Below are 22,310 nucleotides of genomic sequence, written 5' to 3' on the forward strand. Positions count from 1 at the left end.
CATTTCCTACTGTCAACATTTAAAACTTTAGTTTCTGGGGGCGCCTGGGTGGCGCAGTCGTTAAGCGTCTGCCTTCGGCTCAGGGCGTGATCCCAGCGTTCTGGGATCGAGCCCCACATCAGGCTCCTCCACTAGGAGCCTGCTTCTTCCTCTCCCACTCCCCCTGCTTGTGTTCCCTCTCTCGCTGGCTGTCTCTGTCTGTCAAATAAATAAATAAAATCTTAAAAAAAAAAAAACTTTAGTTTCTTCTACTGAACCTTGTAGTTCTTCTTTTGAAAAGCAGTCAGACAAAATGTTCAGATTCATCAAAAATAAATTTCATTTAATGAATGAAAATTAAGCGCCCTTGGAAGATAAATATTAGCCCCAAGGCCTATGAAGTTTCAGACTCTAAGACAGAGTATGATTAAAATCACTAAGGATTTAAGCTGCTCTAAAACTGTGCCAAAAACTGCCCCTTTTAATACGGTACTTTCAAGTTTCAGTGGAAGATAAATTAAAAAGATGACTTGTTTTTAAAATTCTACCAACGAACCTTTGGTTGCCACAGAATCAGGCATGCGAGTTATCCCTTTGATGAGGGCTAACCCTATGGCATGAGCTTCATGTCTCCCCATAATGAGACCCAAAGGCTGAGCCAAGTCTTAGAGGACTCGATCCAAGTAAGATGAGCGAGCAGAGCAGCCCAGTTCAAAATGCAGGAAGTGAACAGGTTGCACAGCTGGGCGGACAGAAGAAAGCAATGACTTCCAGAAAAGGATAAGTCCTCGGGGTGTGTTTACTCAGTCCTGTCAGCAAGTAAGAATACCATCGCCCACATTGTATATGTGAAATCAAGAAGGAGCTTAAACAATAATATTGTCTCTGAAAATACATCTCCATATATCTGACACTGTTTATACTAGTTTAAAGGCTATGTCTTTGTATGTCAACAAATGTCAAATTGTGGCAATGTCATACGATTCAATCTGATACGTTCTTCACAACATACACTCGGGATGAAAACCCGGGAAAAGACATTTGATTAATTTTGCAGATGAAGTGATTGGCTCAGGGAGCTCGAGAGACTCTCCGAAGCACACCACAATGTGGCTAGGCTGAGACAGAACCCAGAACTTCCCTCTGTGCCCTCTCCCTCTGCCTGCCATCATCCTGTCATCATGTGGAATCACCTGCCTGGCTTATTCAACCAACTTGCCTCCCTTTCAAGAACAGACACTAAACATTTTTAAGCTCACCAAATTTCACAGGTATTTAGAATTAGCCCTTTCTTTTTCAGGATGTATTTGTGTGGCACAAAAGAGAGACTTGCATTATCCCACTGATAAATTTATTCTGAATCAGTTGTCTTTAATTTTTTTTAATGCTCATCCCATCAGTAAAAACTTTTTAGCAGGCACCCTGATAGACATTTATTTTTTCATTTAATATGTTATATGCATGCACTATGCTTTACTATGTTTTATATATATATATATATATTTCTATAGAATGAAATTTAAGAGCAACACAAAGATTAAATGACTATTTTAGAATAATTCCTTAAATTGCGTAATTGGCATGAGAACATTTTTGTTCATGTTAAAATTATAATTGGGTATGTTTAATTAGTTTTTAAAATCTTAGCACTGTGCTTTGAAGATATGGCTTAGACAGGTTTTTTCAACACTTAGTTTTAATGGCCGTCATAGCTGAAAAAAAAATTAGGCTTCCAAGATAGGTAGATCCCAAATAAAAGAGGTCAGCTAATTCTTGACTCTCATATTTCAATCCATCCACCAAGCCTGAAGAATCATTTGTTGAAATTCAGCTACAAATTTCCACCTTCCTTAGTGTCAGTTGTGTCTTTTTGCAAGTTAATCAGAAGATACTATTTTTTTTTAAACAAAGGATGTAAAACTGTTCATGTGGAAGATTTTTAAACAGGTTAAAAGTTTCCCATTTGTGTGAGTTATTTTTATGTGATGCTTTATTTTTGGCATGAAGATCACCGTGATGAAAACATTTCCAGTCCTCATTACCTGAAAAATATTTTTTTGAAGTATCAGTTGGATAGCATACTATTGTCAACCACTTATCACAGGAAAGGCAGGAAATTTTGGAGAACTTGTCTGTTTATAAAAAAAAATATCTAAACTCTTTAAATTTGACGATTCTTTAAAGAACTTTACCCTGAGATGTCTGTAGTCTTTGTCCTCTCATTATGAATTATTCCAAAGTATCTGCGACTTATGATAATATAATCTGTCAGTCTACTTAACCAGGTATACATAAACTGCAATACAAGCAACTGAAAACTGAGTTCAGTGTTCTCATTGTTGGCCCCTCCAAGATGAGGGCTTCCTCAAGCACCATCCATAATGAGTGGCCTCTGACATACAAGCAAAGGAAGGAGCTGGTGTCCATCCACTTTTTAAAATGTCAGTAAAGCTTAATTTCTTTCTTACTGGTAAATTTCAGTGGACTCTTTTTGAATTTGCATTTTATTTTGAGACCTGAGAGACTGATTCCATAGATCTACCCCCAACTGACTCTCAAAATAATGAGTTATTATTTATTGAGCATCTGCTGTTGAGCACTTTACATATATTTTCTTTAATTTTCTCAGTAATCTATGTGGTGTTATTATCCATATTTATATATAAGAAAGTTGAAATTAAAAAGTCAAATAAATTACCCCAAATCAGGTAGTGCCTCAGTACGCTCAAAGCCCCCCCTTTTGCACTTTCCTGCAGTATCTCCCGGTAGCAACTGAGGTGACTGGCTCTCTCATGAGAATAGCCCCAACAAGTTGGCTTCTTTTCTATACGTATGTATATTCTGTCACATTTTGAAAGTATTACCAACTCATTCTGGAACTTTTTCTATTTATTCAGCATTAAAGACTGGAAGCAAAATATGTTTCTTTCATGGTTATTGAAAACTTATCATACTAGACATGTATTATTCCCACTGACACTGTATATGAAATTGAGATTTCTGGGCTTTCTGGAGTCATTGTCAGGTGGAAACCTAAAAAGCCTTGCTTGGAGATCAGACTCCTAACTTTCTCTCTCAGTAGCTTTCTCATTTTAATACTGTGAGCACGAGACTGTGACAGCTTCCCTTCACTCTTTGTGGAAGACTGTATCTTTGCCTAATACGCTTAAAATGTACATTACTTATACCTGTTTATGACTTTAATGGCCTATGATAGAGATTTCAAATACTGCTCAATGAATCAAGATTATTTGGGATGTCTGTGTGAGCTGGGGTGGGAGGGATGGGGAAAAGGGCAGCTTTAAAATACACCCAGAGATTCTGATTTTAGATCTCTATTGAGATCCAAGAATCTGTATTAACAAAACATCACTATTGACTCTAATGTACAATCTGGCTGAAGTGCCACTATTTTACTCCCCCTTTTAAGCATCTTATTTGTCATTAATAACATATTTGTAATTGAATCATATTTTAAATATATTATAGAAGCTCATTATTTAAGAATATTATAGTGAATCATGAAGACTACTTTGTGACATGAATAACCATTCCTTAAGTTGACATTTCCTAGTATAGTAATCTGAGATTTTTTTCCTTAATGAGGTTTTATTAAAGCAAGGCTAACCCTTACTGACTGAACATTTATTTCTGCTGTGCTAGTGTGAATATGATTCTCTTGGACTATAAGATTATAAAGCGACAGGTCAGTCCATTTGTTTCTCTAAGTATGCATAGCTGTTAAAATTGCAACAGGCACAAGTCAGCTTTCAGTCCTTTCAGTGATAATTAATACTTTAAGAACCAGTAAAAAGCCCTAGGGACAATGAGGCCCAAACAGTTCTCTTTGTACTATATACTGCCACTATTCTAGTATATGGTTTTGGTAACAATGACAATCTTAATAAAAGTAAGACAGTATAGGTAGAGGCTGAGGAAGCTGACTTGGTAACTAGACTGCTTGGGTTTGAATCCAGGTGCTGCCCCCTTATTAGCTTGTCATCATGGGCAACCTATGTAAACTGCATCTATAATGATCATAATAACAGTACCTACTTCATAGATTGGAAGATTAAGTGAGTGGATAACATGGAATGCTTAGAATGGTGCCTGGCATTCAATAAATGGTAGCTATTATTATGGTATAAGCTAATTGACTGAAGGACATGACTTAGGGCTAGATGGGATTTTTATAGTTATGAGGCAAGACAGACAGAAGCTCAAGGGAAACAAAAGCAAAGATAAACTATTGGGACTACATCAAAATAAAAAGATTTTGCATAGCAAAGGAAACCATCAACAAAACAAAACAGCAACCTACTGAATGAGAAAAGATATTTGCAAATGATATATCCAATACGGGGTTAATATCCAAAATATATAAAGAACTTCTACAGCTCAATACCAGAAAAGCAAGCAATCTGATTAAAAAATAGGCAGAGGACCTGAATAGAAATTTTTTTCCAAAGAAGATATAGTCATGCCAACAGACACATGAAAAGATTCTCAACATCACTAATCATCAGGGACATGCAAATCAAAACCACAATGAGATATTTTCTTTTTTTTTTTAAGATTTTATTTATTTATTCGACAGAGATAGAGACAGCCAGCGAAAGAGGGAACACAAGCAGGGGGAGTGGGAGAGGAAGAAGCAGGCTCACAGCAGAGGAGCCTGACGTGGGGCTTGATCCCATAACACCGGGATCACGGCCTGAGCCGAAGGCAGAAGCTTAACCGCTGTGTCACCCAGGCGCCCCTCACAATGAGATATTTTCTTACACTTGTCAGAATGGCAAAATCAAAAAGGCAAGAAACAGCAAGTGTTGGCAAGGATGTGGAGAATAAGGAACCCTCATACACTGTTGGTGGGAATGTAAATTGGCACAACTACAGTATGGATGTTTCTCAAAAAGTTAAAAATAGAAATATCATATGATCCAATAATTGCACTGCCGGCTATTTATCCAAAGAAATAAAAACACTGATTCAAAAAGATATATGCACCCCTATGTTTATTGCAGTATTATTTACAGTAGTCAAGATATGGAAGCAACCTAAATGTCCATCAGTAGACTAATGGGTAAAGAAGATGCAGTGTGTGTGTTTGTGTGCATTTATATTTATATGTAATGGAATATTATGCAGCCATAAAAAGGATGAGATCATGCTATTTGCAACAACTTAGATGGACCTAGAGGGTATTATGCTAAGTGAAATAAGTCAAACTGAGAAAGACAAATAGCATATGATTTCACTCATATATGGAATCTTAAAAAAATGTGAGTAAACAAATAAGCAGAATCAGACTTGTAAATACAGAGAACAAACCGATGGTTGCCAGAGGGGAGGGGAGTGAGAGGATGGAAAAATGGGTGAAGGGGAGAGGGAGATACAAGCTGCCAGTTATGGAATGAATAAGTCACAAGAATAAAAGTCACAATACTAAAAAAAGGAAGCAGGTATAAAATATTTTGTAGATTTTCAAATATTTTGATATTACAATGTTACCCTTAGTATTCGTTTATATTTTTTAAAATACCATTTAGTTGTTAATAAACTGAGTTATTACTCAAAAGAAAAATACAAACAAACAAAAAAAAACCTCCCTGGAAAGACATATAAGAAATAGACAATGTCAATCACCTTCTTGGAGGGGAGGTAGGAGCTTGAGCCAGGGTGGCAGACTTTTCACTATATCACTATAAGTACATTTTGAACTATGTGAATATACTACTTACACACACACACACACACACACACAAAATAAATGAAATGTGAATTAAAAAAAAAAAGCAGAAGCTAAGATCAAATAATCAAGCCTCTAGATGAATTTTGCTATCAGGACATCAAAAATGACTGAAATATTTTCAGATTTATTTATTAATGTATATAGGCAACCTTTTAAACAATGCAAACAACTTAACACTCCAAACAGTATGTTAGTGAATCTGACAGGTGAACTTCTTCATAAGTCCCTTCCCCAGCACCAGCAGACCCACACCACCACTATTAAAAAAAAGAGAGAGAGAGGAAAGTCATCACTAATGTAGCTGTGAGAGTACCCCAGGCTGCAAAACTGATTGTCAAGCTGGCCTCTTCCTCTGCAACCATTCAAGACAGCCATTGAAATAGAAAAAGCATAGATGGTGGTGACCCAGTATTCTGGAATGCCCCCTGGAATGCCTTAAGGGCAAAGCCTGAGACTTCTTAGCTATGATCTCTCTCACAAAAACCCATTGGTTGTTAAGAGAAGTAATATCCACATGAGGTGGACTTAGTTCCCAGGAAACAAACGAACACCTTGTAACATCAGTTACAAGGGTCTTCTAATTCCATATTAGATAAAGACTTTGTCTTTGACCAGACTTGGACTCTTTGGGAAGGGAGGGCATCTCCCCAGGAGTCAAGGTGGTTAGGACATAGGAGAAGAATGAATCTTCTGCATCAAATAACCCTTCTTCTAGGGACCCATTTTTGGACTCGCACTCAATGTGTTGACTCAGATTGTAATGCTAAGCTTGTGATCTAAATATTAAATTTCCATTTTTAACTCTGACATTCATACGTTCTATATTTTCTAAAAGCCACCCAATCCATTTAGCTGAGAATTTGCATCTTCAGGATGTTTACAGATCAGATAACACCATGTCTGTCTTTGTTATTATTATATATCCAATGCCTATAAGATGCATCTAGGAGATGCTCAATAAATATTTTGTTGGGTGAATGAATGAATTCTCAGTAAATCATATGCCAAGAATTTGCTACGTTATAAAGCTTCATGTGCAAAGTTTTCCCCTATTAATGGAGTGTATTGCAATGATGAGTTCCCCCTCGTTTTTGAGATTAAGCTCATGAGCCTCAACTCAGTTAAGTTCTGTCCACAGTTAAGTGTTATATCAACTAATATAGACTTTTGATTTTGCTTTTCATTTTATGTTTATTTCCAGTGAAAAGGTCCTCTAAGAAAATAGTTTTGCTATGGTTTTACAGACATTTTCATAGTAAAAAAAAAAAAAGGTATAAGGATTCCAATTTCTCAGGCTTCACTAACATTTCTTTGTCACCACATATAACCATGACATTAACTTCAATAATAAATATTGTAGACATCTGTGTGTAGTTTAAAGGCACAGCCAACAGGATTTGCTGATGGGTTGGACAAGAGGAAAAGAGTCACAAACTTGGAGTCAAAACTCTAAAGTTTTGTCCTAAGCAAATGAATGTATGGATTGTCTTTACTGAGTGGGAGGACACAGAGGGAGAAGCAAGTATAGAAGAGAAAATAAAGAGCTCTGTTTTAAGTATGCTAATTTTGGGATACCTAATTGACAAGCTAACTGTTGTCTAGGCAATTTCATATACAAGGCTGCATTCCAGGAAGGAGACTTAGGATGGTGATCAAATTTGGGATTCACCAACAGAAATGATCTTTGAGGCTATGGGACAGTCTAGCTAGAGTATAGCTAGAGAAGAGAAGCAGTTTCAGGACTGAGTTTTAGGGCATTCAACATTCAGAGGCTGGAAAAGAAGAATACTCCAGCAGAGTAGAGTGAAGAAGAGAAGCCAGTGAAGTAAAAAAGAAAACCAGGAGGGTGTGAAATGCCAGAAATCATGTGAGTAAAAAGAAGGGATTAATTGGCTCAATCAAATGTTTCTAGGAATTTGAATAAGGATTAATAAATGGTCATTGGATTTGGAGGTTGTTGGCAACCTTGAAAAGGATGGGTTCAGTGGAGTGTTGGGGATGAAAGATATAGATTTAAGAAAGAATGGGAAATGAGGATATAAAGACAATGAGTTTAGACAACTCTTGAGATTGGCTATGAAGGGGGCAGAGACAATGGGATAGGATCTGGGGAGAGATTGCTGTGGACCAAGTATTATGTCCCCTCGCCCACCCCAAATTCCTATGTTGCAATCCTAACCCTCGAGGTGAAGGTATTAGGAGGTGAGGCCTATGGGAGGTGACTAGGCCATGAAGGCAGAGCCCTTATGAATGGGATCCATACCCTCATGAAAGAGGCCCCAGGGAGACACAGGGAAAAGATGGCATCTGTGAATTAGGAAGTGGGCTCTTACCGGACACTGAATCTGCCGGCACCTTGCCCTTTGACTTCCCAGCCTCCAGAACTGTGAGAAATAAATTTCTGTTGTTTATAACAGAGTTTATACCACCCAGTTTATAGCATTTTATATTATAGCAGCTTGAACGGACAAAGACAAAGATGTCTGGGTAAAGGAAAACTTCTTAAAGATCGAAGGTGCTAGGTTTGTATGCTGATAAGAATGATCCAGTAGAGATGAGGAAATCAATGATGCAGAAAGAGAAAGGGGGTGTTTACAGGCAGTGTCCTCTAACAAAGAGGAAGGGATAGAACTGAGTGGGAGGTTGGCCTTAAACCTGCCAATGGGAGTCTAGGTTGGAACGTGGGCTCCACCGCAAGAGGGTTGGTAAATCTGGGTAAGACAATGAGGAAGGTCGCTTCTCATTGACTGTTTTCTCAGTGAAATAAGAAGCCAGGTTGTCCATGGAGAGTGTGGCAGCTTGAGAAGAAAGCAGAAAGTGTGAGCATAGCTGGACTGTGAGGCTGAGCTGAGGGCCAACTTAAGGTTATGGCCATAAATTTAAAGTGTCATGATTTCTCCAGCCACATTAAAATTGTTTGGGTAGAGGCTCGGGTTAGGTAGAGAAGTAGATATAATTTGGGGATTGTAAATGACAATAAATAACATTCATCATCACCTCCTGTGTTCAGAACCAACTGAAAGATAGATGCAAAAGAGCAACCATCATTATTCTTTTTTTTTTTTAAGATTTTATTTATTTACTTGACAGAGAGAGAGAGAGCCAGCGAGAGAGGGAACACAAGCAGGGAGAGTGGGAGAGGAAGAAGTAGGCTCCCTGCCAGTGGAGCAGGGAGCCCGATGTGGGGCTCGATCCTAGGATCCTGGGATCATGACCTGAGCTGAAGGCAGACACTTAACAACTGAGCCACCCAGGCGCCCCGCAACTGTCATTATTCTAAAATGGATAGGAGAATGTAGCTTTAGGTGTTCAGACAAGTGGGTTGGTAAATTCTCCACCCCAGACTCATCTTGTTGCTGGCAGGCTCCTTCCCTTATTGCAGAACAGGGAGGAGGTTTTGAAAAGATGGGAGAGGAGCACATGGGTGCTTCAGTTGGTTAAGCATCTGCCTTTGGTTCAGGTCATGATCTCAGGGTCCTGGGATCAAGTCCCAAGTTGGGCTCCCTGCTAAGCAGGGGAGTCTGTTTCTCCCTCTCCCTCTGTGCTCTCTCTCTCTTTCTCAAATAAATAAATAGAATCTTTAAAAGAAGAGAAAAGATGGGAGAGGAAGGTCTGAGGCAGGTATACTCCACCTATTAGATAATTTGTTCCATCTTTAGCAAGAAGGAGGAAATGAGGGATGGGGAAAGGCCAACAGTCAGGCTAACTTGGGAGGTTGCAGCTGTACCTGTACTTTGGAATCACCTGGGAATATTAAAAGAAATCGATGAGTGGGTACACTTGCTGAGAATCTGATTTAACTGGTCTGGGGTGCCATCTGGACATCTGAACTTTTTAAAGTCCCCCTAGGTGATTTTAATGTGAGGCCAACATTTTCCCTTAACAAGAAATATGATTGGAATTGCCAGACAAACATGACAGAAGCAGAAAGTGACAAAGGAGTCAAGAATGCTTTTTTAGGGGCGCCTGGGTGGCACAGCGGTTGAGCGTCTGCCTTCGGCTCAGGGCGTGATCCCGGCGTTATGGGATCGAGCCCCACATCAGGCTCTTCCGCTGTGGGCCTGCTTCTTCCTCTCCTACTCCCCCTGCTTGTGTTCCCTCTCTCACTGGCTATCTCTATCTCTGTTGAATAAATAAATAAAATCTTTAAAAAAAAAGAATGCTTTTTTAAAAAGTCACTATATTGATGCACCCTGGGAATTTAAAGAATCAAGCAAGAACATGAGGGAATTGATAGCATAGCAAAAAATAGTAGGGTCAGTGGATTATGTGCTTGTCCCTAAAGGGTTACAGAATTGTTGGAGTTGAGGTCCTGATAAAGGCAGCTAGAATATGAGATAAATATCAGAGAACCAAGTGGTCAAGTTGAGATTCAGACTGTGCTGCCACCAAAATCGCAAGTTCTAGGGTATTTCTGACCATGGGAGTCATAGGTACCACAGACATAGGGACTAAGGCTGGTGTAGAACAAGATTGTTGGAAGTATGGAGGCTGTGGCAGGAGAGACCGGTGTGCTGAGTGAATCATCGTTGTGGATGTTGAAATGACCAATTATGACTGGAGTCATGGTGGCCATACAACCTTGAAGAGACTAAGGCATGCAGGTCCCTGGCTCCCAGGGACCATGAGATTCCACTAGGATTCTGGGTAGGTGGTTCTCTGTTTGGAAACTGCTTTCTTTTTCTTTTAAAAGATAGCCAACTCCATCTATGGTAGATTTGAGAGAGAAAGGATGAAAAACAGGGAGAGACGATTGAAATGTTATCTTTAGGTATATAAAGAAAAAGATATAGAACTATTTTTCAAAAGGGCGTGAATCTGCATGTTGCACTAGTAAAACAAAGGCAGGGTGATGAAGTATTCACTGGTCTTGGGCATAAACCTTAGGAAAGTTCAAGTTTTTTTCTCTTCCTCCCTCACCACATCAGTGGGTGGGTGAACACGGAGCATGATATGCTTGGTCTTCCGTTGACCTTGAGTAGTCCAGTTCGATGGCTTCTACTCTTCGTCTGATTTATTGTTGATGTATAAATATGCAGGCATCCTCACTTTTCATTTATTTATTCTGCTAATTCCTCACCTCAGGACATCTTTCCCCTGCCTTTTTCCAATCTCCCAATTTGCTATGCAGCAATAATTTCCCTTTACACTATTCCTGCCAATTGCAATGCCAGATGGCTTCAGTTCTGAGTCCCCTCACCCAGCCCCCCTAGAGAACAGCTGCCATTGTCATTGCTGCGAATGTATCCCGGCTTTGAACCCATAGCTGGGACCCAAACTTGACGCTCAGTACCGGGAGGGGCTACCACTAATGCAAGGAACCATGAAAACGGCACACACTTTTCCTTGCTGCTGTTCAGCAAAAGCCCTTAGCAAAGGCTCTTTAGCATTTTTTCAATCATCTGTGTGTTGAAATCTCATTGTGGAGTTTGATTCCTTTACCACCTGACTCAGCTTTCTAGCCGTGAAGTTCCCTTTGTGCCATAAACTCAATTAGAACCCCGTATTTCCATTCCGAAAACAGATGAAAAAAAACAACTGTGGGGTTGTTGCACACGCACAAGCACACACACACACACACACACACACACACACATTTGTAAGCCTGTCTCTAGAAATCCAGCACACTCTCTTATCTATATCCACACATTTGTATCGGAACATGGTCAGTCAACAAGAAAAACACAATTTGGTGGCCATGTGGACAATCTGACAGCCTTTATGTCAGGCTGAGGGAAGACAAAGGGGTAGAACTCCTGTTCGAATTTTTGTGTTTTTTTTCTTGAGTTATCCTATGTTGATTCCAACACTAAAATTCTGTTGCTGTGAGATTGTCTAAAAAGATCATATTTTTGAGTCCTCTGTGATGGCAGGTCAGTCATAGGCCTACAAACCCAAACAAAAGAATCCTGAATCAAATTCCATGTAGACCAATATGCATTTCAAAGGCACTGCCCATGTAGGCAGTGGGTTAGGGGTTTTGTGTTGTTTTCTTTTTCTTTCTTTTTTAGGGAGTGGGGGTGGGGGAGGGACTCTCTTTCATGTTAATCTAATTGTGCATAACCCAGGCACATTTTACCATGTAGGGAAACTTTCTCTTTTAGTGTCCTTCCCTGCCACACACTCTGGCCTCCTTTCATTCCCCTCCTTCTGAAGTCAGAGTGCTCCCCGGGCGTACATTTGGGGGAGATTCCCAGGATGGTGATGTATTCTGCGTGGCTGCTGAGGAATTTACTATCCCCTCACTTGGCAGCAAATGAAAGTGGGTATTAATTTCTCAGAGTGCTGGTAGAAACGCGAGAGAGGGGCTACAAGAATGATACCCACCTAAATCTGTATGTAGTGCACAGCATGCTGCTGTTTCAAAAGAGGGAGAGAAAAGACAATGACAAGAAAAAAAAGATTCTCCTGAGTTGACTTCTCTGCATTTTGCATCGTTAGGTTTTGGAGAGAGATGCGAGAGGTTCGGCCCTGAACGGAGCTAAATTATGCAGCTGTGGGGATGCCAGGTCCTCCAGAATAGGATGCTTCGTTTAGATTTTCCACAATGCTATTGAAGTGCTTATTTTCCTCCTGAAGAGACACAAACAGATGCAAACTTCTGTAAACACTTTAGAAATGAATTCAGTGAGTTTGGCCTCTCAGCAGTGCTCAATAGCTGACAGAAAAATGTCTAATTAGTGCAAGTGGAAATAATAGGGCCACTTGGATTCCTTCCATCCTCCTCCAAGTCTACTTTTCCAAGGAACTCAAAGGCCCTTTGTCTGGCAGGTCACCCTCTCTCAGGCTTTTGTGCTCCAATCTATTAAGAGTAGAAGGGGGAAAAATAGATTAGGCAATGTTCTCTGCTCAAATATATGGCGTGTTCATGCGGGATGCAGAATAGGGTGTTTGCAGCATCAGTTTACAGGTGCTCGGGGAGGGATTCCTCCATTGGCGACAGCCAAAAGCAACTCGCACGTGCTGAGAAGGCCCCCTTTCAGGAACCAGCTTTCCTTCACCAACCGCCATAAAGCCTGCTCATTTTCCTTTTCTTTCTCGGTTTCTAGTAACATCACTCCTCAGAGTTGGTGAAGAGAAGAAAGAGATTAAAAGAAATTAGAGGCTTAGACATTTTCTGAAATAAGCCTTAGAGATGTTATACACATGATCTATTATTTCCTTTCTACTCTATTGAAAATTCCGCTGACATGTATTTCCAGAGCCTGTCTTTTCTTGTTATTTTCTCATGCAGGAGAGTGGGAATGCATGAACTGACTTCTTGTTCCTTTTTTTTCCCCCACAGTGTTCCCTGTCATTTATTAAGCACTCACCATGTGCCAGGCCCTGTGCTGAGCGCTTGACTCACATTTCCTCTAATCCTGAAAAGCACTGCAAATAAATATTATCCACATTTCACAGAGGAAGCCATTGAGACTCAGAGAGTTTAAGTAACTTACCATGGCAAATAAATGGCAGCTAGGAAACAAATTCAGGTATCTGTGCTTTCACTTCAGACATTATATATTTTTTAATCTCTAGAACTTTGATTTGGATCATTTTTACATCTCCCTCCCATGTTTGTAATTCCACCTAGTTTTTACTCTACCTTCTGGAACTGATGAAATACAGTTATAATAACTGTCATTTTGAGGTCAGTTTCTATTGATTTATTTTTCTCTGCAATATGGCCTTTTTTTCCCATGCCTGGTAATTTTTGGCTGGATGCCAGACATTGTAAATTTCACCACGTAGGATGGTGGGTATTTTGTGAGCCTGTAAATATCCTTGAACTTTGTTTTGGGACTCAATCAAGTTAGGAAATTGTTTGATCTTTTTCAAGCTTGCTTCTAAACTTTTAGAGTGGGCCAAGAGCCACCTTATTCTAATTCTGTCTCACTATTGAAGTGATGCCCGTCTGAATACTCTACCCCATGCATGTGAACAATAAGATTTTCCTTTCTGGTTGGTGGAAACACAAGTCCTACATGAAGCCTGGGGACTGTTTCCTCAGTCCTTTCAGGTGGTGCTTTCTTCAGCTTTGGGTGGTGTCTTTCCATGCATGAGCTCTGCTGAAAACTCAAGGAACCCTCTTCAGATCTCTGGACTTCTTGCTTTGTATAGCCCTCTCTGTGAGCTCTGGCCACCTTGACCTACCCAGACTCCTAGAATCTCCATTGTCTCAAGTCAGGAAGACCACCTCACAGAAGTTTTCACTGGATTTGCAAAGTGTCTTTGCAGCTCAGTGTGAAGTTTGTCCACTAGAATAATTTCAAGCTAATCACCAAATTCATGGTACCAACTTTTACTAGAGAATTTCAAAACACTGGAATTAAAGGCCATCTCCTATAAAGTTTTCTCTTCTTTCCTTTACTTTTAAATACATAACAAGAACACTCTTTTCAATTTTTTTTTTTTTTGGCTCTTTTAGAATTTGCTCATCATAATAAAGGATATGTTTTCCTTAGAAACTGTCTGTATTCAGTGAGTGACAAGTTTAGCCCTAGCTCCAAAGACCCAGCTTCTTATGCCCAGGTTAGGCACTGAGCAAAATCACCTTGATCAGACCATAGGGAGGAAGTAGAAGAAAGATTGATTCTTAAGACAGTTGTGTTTCTCAAGTGTTGGCCAAGGATAGGGAGAAATTGGAACTCTGTTCATTGTTGGTGGGATTGTAAAATGGTACAACTTCTAAGGAAGACAAGCTGGACCTTCCTCAAAAAATAAAAAATAGAATTACACTATGATCCATATATTCCACTCCTGGATATATAGCCACAATAATTGGAAGCAGGATCTTGAAGAGATATTTTCATGTGCATGTCCTTCGCAGCACTATTCACAATAGCCACCAGTTTGAAGCAAACCAAATGTCCATCAACAAATGAATGGATAAACAAAGTTTGGTATATACATACAACAGAATAATTCATCCTTAAAAAGGAAGGAAATTTTGTCACATGCTACAGCATGGATGAACCTTGAGGACATTATGCTAAATGAAATAAACCAGTCACCAAAAGACAAAAACTATATGATTCCACTTACTTAGAGTACCTAGAATAATCAAATTCATAGGAATAGAAAGTAAAATGGTGATTACCAGGGGCTGGGTTGTGGTGGGGAAAGGGGAGTTGTTGTCTGATCGGTATAGATTTCCATATTCGCAAGATGGAAAAGTTCTGGAGATCTATTCCACAACAATATACTTAACACTACTGAACTGTACACTTGAAAGTGGTGAAGATGGAAATTCTATGTTATGCGTTGTTTACCACAATAAGAAAAATTATTTTAAAAAGATACAGACATGGGTTCCTGCCTGACCCTGATCCTTTGGACTTTGTAAATTTGGAAAGTCACTCAACTTCAGTTTCCTTACCTTACTTAGATGTTATAGTTACTATAAATTCAAATGGGATAGTGTATGTGAATGTTTCTCATAAACTAGATGGTACTACAATGATGGAAACCATTTTTATCAGGTAAGGATTGAGAATCATTTCTGGAAAATAGCCTGTCACTAAGCATTGCATCCCAAGTAGGTATACGGTTACCCTAAAACTGAACCAGGGCACCTGTGAGAAGGGAGAGCAGAGCTGACCATGAAGCACACACCAAAGGGCAACCGCAAAGAGAGGGAACTCACTGTGGCTTGCTGAGGACCCTGCAAGATACGTGGTCATGAGCAGGGTGACAGCAATAGCATTGCTCTTTCCAAGCACACGTTTCAGGAAGCCTAGCAGTGGAAGAGGCTGCAAGTTCTGCAGATAACAGCTGAGGTTGCAAACCTTCCTTGCATAGGAAGGACTCTTGACCAGAGACCAGCCTTTATGAACAGAGCTGGGCATACATAAAACCATAAATTTTCCTTTCCATTTGAATTTACAGTTTATGAAGGTCAATTGACTGACTTGTTCTCATTTTAAAATATGACAATTCTCAATAGAAGTTCTGAACACTTCAGTTTTAGTTTTTTTTGGTTGGAAGGAACAAAGGTTCACTCAAGCAAATTCACGAAATGGGGTGTGCATTATTATGAAAACATAATGGAACAATCAAGGAGGCCTGGAACTCTAAGAATGGCCTCTTGAAAAGGTACATTTAGATTCAGAGGCATCATTCTTCCATCTTCAGTCTGTTGCTGCTCATAAATGTGACTTAGCTACATTCTATTTTCTGCTTCTTTCTACCCTGACTCCCACTCTTTCTATGTTTCTTAGTTCAGATTTGAGAGTTCATTTTTTCAAGCCAGGCCACAGAGTCATGGGACCAGGGATCAGATGAGCACTCTGGGGTTAGCTTTGGGCTGGTGGTAGGGTGGGGCAATGGAGTCAAGTTCCAGCAGCAAAATGCATGTCAATTTCAAAGACAAGAGCTGTGGGCAGAGCAGTTTTCTTAGAAAGGATTATGGTATATTAGGCCATGATTAACATTGGGATCTTTGCGAGGATCCAGGATTCTTTTCCTCCTGGATTCTGAGCAAACTGAGAAATAAAACAAGAATTAGGCAGACAAGAGGTTAAACATTACCTTTAATTCTGATAAAGGCTAAATTGAAAGGTATAGCTTCATATTAGAGTACAGGAGATCTGCTAGCTGAACCCCAGAATTATGTAGACAAATGCCTTATCGAGTTAAGAAAGCATCAGTATGAAAATAGAGCAGTTATTGTGCTGGTTATTGGTAGGCATTAACTGATTAATGAATACCTATAAATATAAATGTTATGTTCTACATGCAGTGCTATAGAACAGCACACCATAAGAGATATAACAAAAGTATACCAGATCAGCAATGGTAACAACGCCGATTACATATTTGGTATTTACTGGCATCACTGCAAGTATCAGATAATTGATACCCAACTCCTGTTTTCCTAAAATAAAGTTGGTACAACATGGAACTTGAACATGTGAGATTTGGACCTAGACTTCCTATATTCAAATCTCCCCTCTTAGTCACAGGTCATGTGACATTGGGCATGTTACCTAACCTCTATGAGTCTCAGGTTTCCCATCTGTAAAATGGGGGTATTATTAGAATCTGCCTGTTAGGATTGTTGTAAAGAGTGAGCGAATTAGGACACATAATGCACTTAGCACTGTGCTCTGCATCTAGTTTTACTCAGCAAGTGTTAGTACTTAGGATTATGTGGTAAAGAAATCAGTGCTTTGTGTAGTAACATTGTGCTAGGAAAATGAGCAATGCTTTCTTGGCTTCCTATGTGAACCAATATGCTCAGGAAACACTGCTTGATTTAGTCTAGCAAATGGAGAAAGTACTACAGAGTGGGAAACTCATTTATGCTGTTAGCTACATGACTTTGACTCTCTTGAGTGTAACACCTTGGAGACCAAAAGATGATGTTTGTCCATACAAGTTTGCCTCACTTATCTCTACTTCTCACTCTTTATGTTACACTTTCATTCCATGCCTGTTTTCTTCTTTTTCTTGTTTTATTCATTACCTAAATATAAATTTAAAATATTGCCTAAAATTCTATATTTCTTCTCAATTAAAATGTAGGCGATGAGTGAAGCAGAGTGTTATGAACCGATGTGGAACGCTTTACTAGATGCTAAGATGACTGAGAGAACCAACTAACATAACAATATGTCTAGTATCATCTCATTTATGAGAGAGAAAAAGAGGGAGAGGAGAAAGGGGGAAGAGAGCAAGGCAAGGAACCAATTCATGTCTAAATATACACAAGACGGTAGAAGTTTCTAGAAGGATCGCTCTGAAACCATGATGAGGAAGAGTGAGAATGATATTGGGGAGGAGGAGGGGAAAACTTAAGGTAAAGAGTCGGGAAACTAAGAGTCACTTTTCATTTTTACCTTGTGTTTGAATTTTCTAATAACAGGAAATATACATCTATCACTTGTATAATTTTAGAAATGTAGTGGGGAAAACAAAATGAAAGACTTAATCTCACAATTGAATTGGATTTTTCCTTATTTATTTTTTCCTTTGGGTTCAGCCGCCCAATAATGTATGTTCTTCCCCTAGTTCTAGGTTTTGTTGTTCTTGTTTTGGTTAAAAACAACAACAACAACAAAAACCACCCAGAAGACTAAGCTTGGTCCCAAGGCGGCCTTCATTTTCTGCGGGGCGCTGCTTCTGTCTGGTTCATTATGTCGCATGGGTGTTCCTCCAGGCGTCCTTGAAAGCCTCCATCCTCGCCCGCGACTGTGCGACTGCTGCCGCCATTGTGTTCCTAAGCGACCGCTTCCTGTACGGGCTCGACGTCTCCGGCAAACTCCTGCAGGTCGCCAAAGGGCTCCACAAGTTGCAGCCAGCAACGCCGATTGCCCCGCAGGTGGTTATTCGCCAAGCCCGACTCTCGGTCAACTCAGGTAGGCCTCCCTCCTGCTGGCCCTCCGGTCCTGGGGCCGACCAGCCGGGGGGCTCGCCTTCGCTCCGGGGCTCCTTGACTTCCGCGGGAGGACGGCGGGCACCCGCGCCTGCGGGCCATCTTTTCAAGCCGCGGGCTCTCCCCAACCCCGGCCCTCCGAGGTGCCCTTCCACCCGCCTCTTGCCAGCACAAAGGCCCTGGCATAAAGGGTTTCAGAGCCAAAAGCAGTTGAGAAAATTGTGAAAGGGTGTGGAAAATACTAATTGGAGCTTTTGTCTTCTAACAAATCTGTCCTGCTGCTTTCAAACAGGGGTATCTGAATTGCTATACTTCTGACCAAGAGCCTTTAAAAAGCAGATTAAAATTCGACTATTTTCTCTTAGTTCTCCTGTCTCCTTTCTGTAGGGCCACTTGACTATGCTAACAATAGAGCTGACAAATCCACTGAAGTAATTTAAGGGTTTTTTCCATCACCGGGAACACCGGTACAGTACCTGATTAGGCCCTAAAGTATCTTTTTTTCTTCTTCTGTCACTTTGAATGAAATGATAAATGAGGCTGACATTCTAACTTAGGATGCACTGTAGAGGGGGGCTGGAGGGAGAAAAGGCCTGCTATGTATTACAGTGAAGTTGACTTCTATAGAATTTTTGAATTATTTAAATTACTGAAAACCATGAGGTAGAGAAATGTGTAGCCTGTTATCCTCCTTTCTAAGAGTGTAAGAATAAAAGACAAAAGTAGAAGGCAGATTTGCCCTTCCTAAAAACAGAACTGGCTCCTTTTTTAAATTGATTTTAGCTATTATTATTGCTTAAGTAAGTCTGGTCTTCAAGGGGTTAAAGTATCTTTACTTCATTTCCTTTGAAAAGGAACTGTACTGACTATACTAAATGGGACAATTGTTGGATGCAGAGAGGGACAGAGATAAAAGGACATGAGAGAAATGGGCTTGTGGAGGTTCACTTTTCAAAAGCCCAACTTCATTCACTTTCAAGTTCTTGCAGCTGTGCATAAATTGTGTCCGTGTTTATTACTTTCCTAGAGTAACTGCGGGGACAGAGTTGAACTTGGGAAGACTTGCTTCCTTCCGATATCCCTGACTTGGGACATTTTACAATGTTTGGCGTTTATAATGTTTGGGGTATGAGGGAAACCTAACAACTAATATTCCTTCAGATCGCATGGGATGGCGATGGTGTGTGTGCATAGCATTCCGTGGGGAGAACAGGATGATGAAGGCCGGGCGCGCACAGGCAGAGTTGTAACGTTGGTTCTCCTCAATTAGAGCTTGGAACAGAGCTAATGTGGCCTATTTTATGATATACGGATTTGCTATAGTGTGACATGGAAATTGAGGTCAAGCGGAAGGCAGGCATGTTAATAGCTTTGTTTTACACAGCCAAACTGATTTTTTCACTTGTTTGTTTCGCTGTTTCTCTCATGCTTCTAACCATGATAACAAGTAAGCGTAGATATCATCATGAGCAGTGTGCTCCTCTGCTGATTCGTAGCCTGTGTCTAAGATAAAATTCTAGATCTCACTCCCCAACAGTTGGTTGTCTTTTTCTCAAAGATACTGCCGAAAGAGCCACAAGAAAACAAACACAGTCTCAGAGTTGAGTGATTTTTGTGAACTTCTCCCCCCAAACAGCTCTTTTAGTTTTTTTAAAAGATTAATTTATTTTAGAGAGAGAGAATGAGAGTGCAACAGTGGGAGTGGGGGGAGAGAAAAACTCAAGCAGACTCCAGTGAGCTCGGAGTTCGATACAGGGCTCGATCTCACAACCCTGAGATCGGAACCTGAGCCGAAACCAAGTCAGACTCTCAACCTACTGTGCCACTCAGCATCCCCCCCCCCCAAACAACTCTTAAGCCTCCCCATACGCTGGATGTCTCAGAGAGAGGGGCTTGGAGCAGCGGTGGTGTCCTTGTAAAGAAGGTACCATGAGAAGCGGTCTCCATTCTCAGCATTTGGGACTGCTGGGATGGAGAAATGAGAGGACTATATGATATTATAAGGAGTAAGGAAGAGGATTAAAGGTCATATGAGGGGACAGCACAGTCCTACTGTTACCCCTTCAACTCAGCCCTTCCTAGTATCCACTCAAAACACACGCCAAAAGTCGGAGCATTCAGCATGGGATTTCAGAGGCAATAGAGGACATCCTGGGCCTGCCCAGCTCACTCTTACATTTTAAAATTAGGAGGCAAAACCTTTTAAGCCATAATTAGAGGTAAAGGTTCAAATCTTCAATTCTTTCACATGGAGGATTAAGCAAGTATATAATCTTCTCCTATCACATAGATATTGTGAATATTTTTTTTTAGGTGTGGAAACATAGAAAGTGTTCAAAGTTAAAACAGTAGTCTACTGCTCATGACACTATAGCCAGAAGGGTTTACACTTGGGTATGGTCCTAGGGGAAGGGACTGTCATTTTAATCCCCATGTAGGGACAAGAGACAGGTCTATGGGACTATGTGAGGAGTGAAATAGTTGCACAAAGTGGGAATTCTTTGAGGTTGCACAGCTATGAGAGGTGACTGAACAACCCCACCAGCTCAGCCAGAGAAGTGACAAGGAAGGAAGCTTGCTTTCTACCCAAGCTCTGGGGTAGAGACCAAAAAAGATCTCCCCAAATAAATAAGAACCCCAAGACTATGCCAAACGTGTGTGAGGAGTCTGAATTTACCCTACCCACAAGGGAGGGAATCCCCCCAAATAATTAACAAAAAACTGGTTCGGGACTGACATTTTGGGGGCCCAGCAGAATATCAAGTACAAAACAATGCTCTAGAGACACATCCTCACTCCAGGGGCATAGGAATCCCACAGGAGAATATCCTTGCTAACGAAGTCCTTGGTTAAACTGTGTAAGCAACAAAAGGAAATGAAACATGTAAGAGAAGAACAGCATGTACAACAAACAGGAAACAATGGCCCTCTAAAACAACATATAAAAATAGAACAACCTGAAAGACTCATATGGCTTAAAAAATAGTATGCTTAAGGAACAGAACGTAACAGGAAAAGAAAATGAATTCACCCTTTGAAAAAGAACTAAAGAGAATTTTCAGAAATTTAAAAATACAGATGGCTCAGTAGGTTAAGTGGCTGGCTCTTGGTTTTGGCGCAAGTCATGATCTCAGGGTCATGAGATTGAGCCCCTTGTCCGGCTCCGTGCGCAGCATGGAGTCTACTTGAGGTTCTCTCTCTTCCTTTCACTCTGCCCCTCTCCACACTCACATGCATGCACTCTCTCTAAAATAAATAAATAAATCTTTAAAAAAAATTTTAAAATACAGCAATTGAAATTAAAAAGCAGTGTTGTGGTCAGAAAGTTTAGTAATTGTTAGGGATTTGCTTACAAAGCAAGCACAGCATCTAAGTTCCTCTTTTGTACATACAGGCTACAAGAATGTAATCACATGATGAAGGCTAGAGAGAGCCAAAAACCCAGCAGCTCTCCCAAGTTGGTGGCTAAGCTTTTCGAATTTCAAGTGCCTATGAGGACACCAACTGCCAAAGAAACTGCTTAAACTGAGGTGAATACAATAAAATAGAAATTATTAGTAAAATGAAATAAAAACATAAATACATAAAACTATAAGTCCAAAGTATTTCTCATTAGATTGAAGTCATAAAATTACTTTGGCAAAAGATATAAAAATTACCAAATGCTTACTCTCCATTTTTCACTTAATCTCATCTCAGACCGGTGATAAAAAGTCACAAATAGCTGGCTCGGTTGGAATACTCTTAATCTCGGGGTTGTGAGTTCAAGCCCCACATTGGGTATACAGATTACTTAAATAAATAAAAGTTTTTTTAAAAAAGTCTCATTATAGCAGTGCTTCCCAAACTTCAATGAACCACCCGAAGATCTTGTTAAAAAATGCAGATCCAGGGCACCTGGGTGGCTCAGTCGTTTGCACATGGGAAATCTTGATTTCTGCTCAGGTCATGATCTCAGGGTCTTAGGATGGAGACCTACATCAGGCTCCATGCTCCACAGGGAGTCTGCTTGAGGATTCTCTCCCTCTCCCTCTGCCCTCCCTCCAACTTGTGCATGCATTCTCTCTCTCTCTCTCTCTCTCTCTCTCTCTCTCAAATACATAAATCTTTTTAAAAATAAGCAGATCTTAATTTAGTAGGGATGTGTCAGGGCCTCAGATTCTGCATTTCTAACCAGCTCCCAGACAACACTGATGCTGCTGTTCTCCAAACCTCACTTGA

At 40.3% G+C, this 22,310-nt stretch overlaps 1 protein-coding gene across 10 annotated transcripts in view; it reads left to right on the forward strand.

Moving 5' to 3' along the window:
• ALPK1 (alpha kinase 1) overlaps positions 1 to 22,310 on the forward strand; it is a 121,074-nt gene that overhangs the window by 77,368 nt on the left and 21,396 nt on the right. For 8 of the 10 annotated variants that reach the window (XM_008689438.2, XM_008689439.2, XM_008689440.2 and 5 more), the window contains one exon: positions 17,874 to 18,072. In XM_008689438.2, coding sequence (XP_008687660.2) covers positions 17,874 to 18,072 — 199 coding nt within the window. Of the gene's footprint in view, positions 1 to 17,873; positions 18,073 to 21,539; positions 21,620 to 22,310 lie in introns of those variants that run through there. The other 2 variants (XM_040626255.1, XM_040626256.1) reach the window with 2 other exon arrangements.

The sequence above is a fragment of the Ursus maritimus genome, unplaced genomic scaffold (assembly GCF_017311325.1).
Source record: "Ursus maritimus isolate PB19 unplaced genomic scaffold, ASM1731132v1 scaffold_11, whole genome shotgun sequence".
In the NCBI taxonomy this organism is placed as follows: domain Eukaryota; kingdom Metazoa; phylum Chordata; class Mammalia; order Carnivora; family Ursidae; genus Ursus; species Ursus maritimus.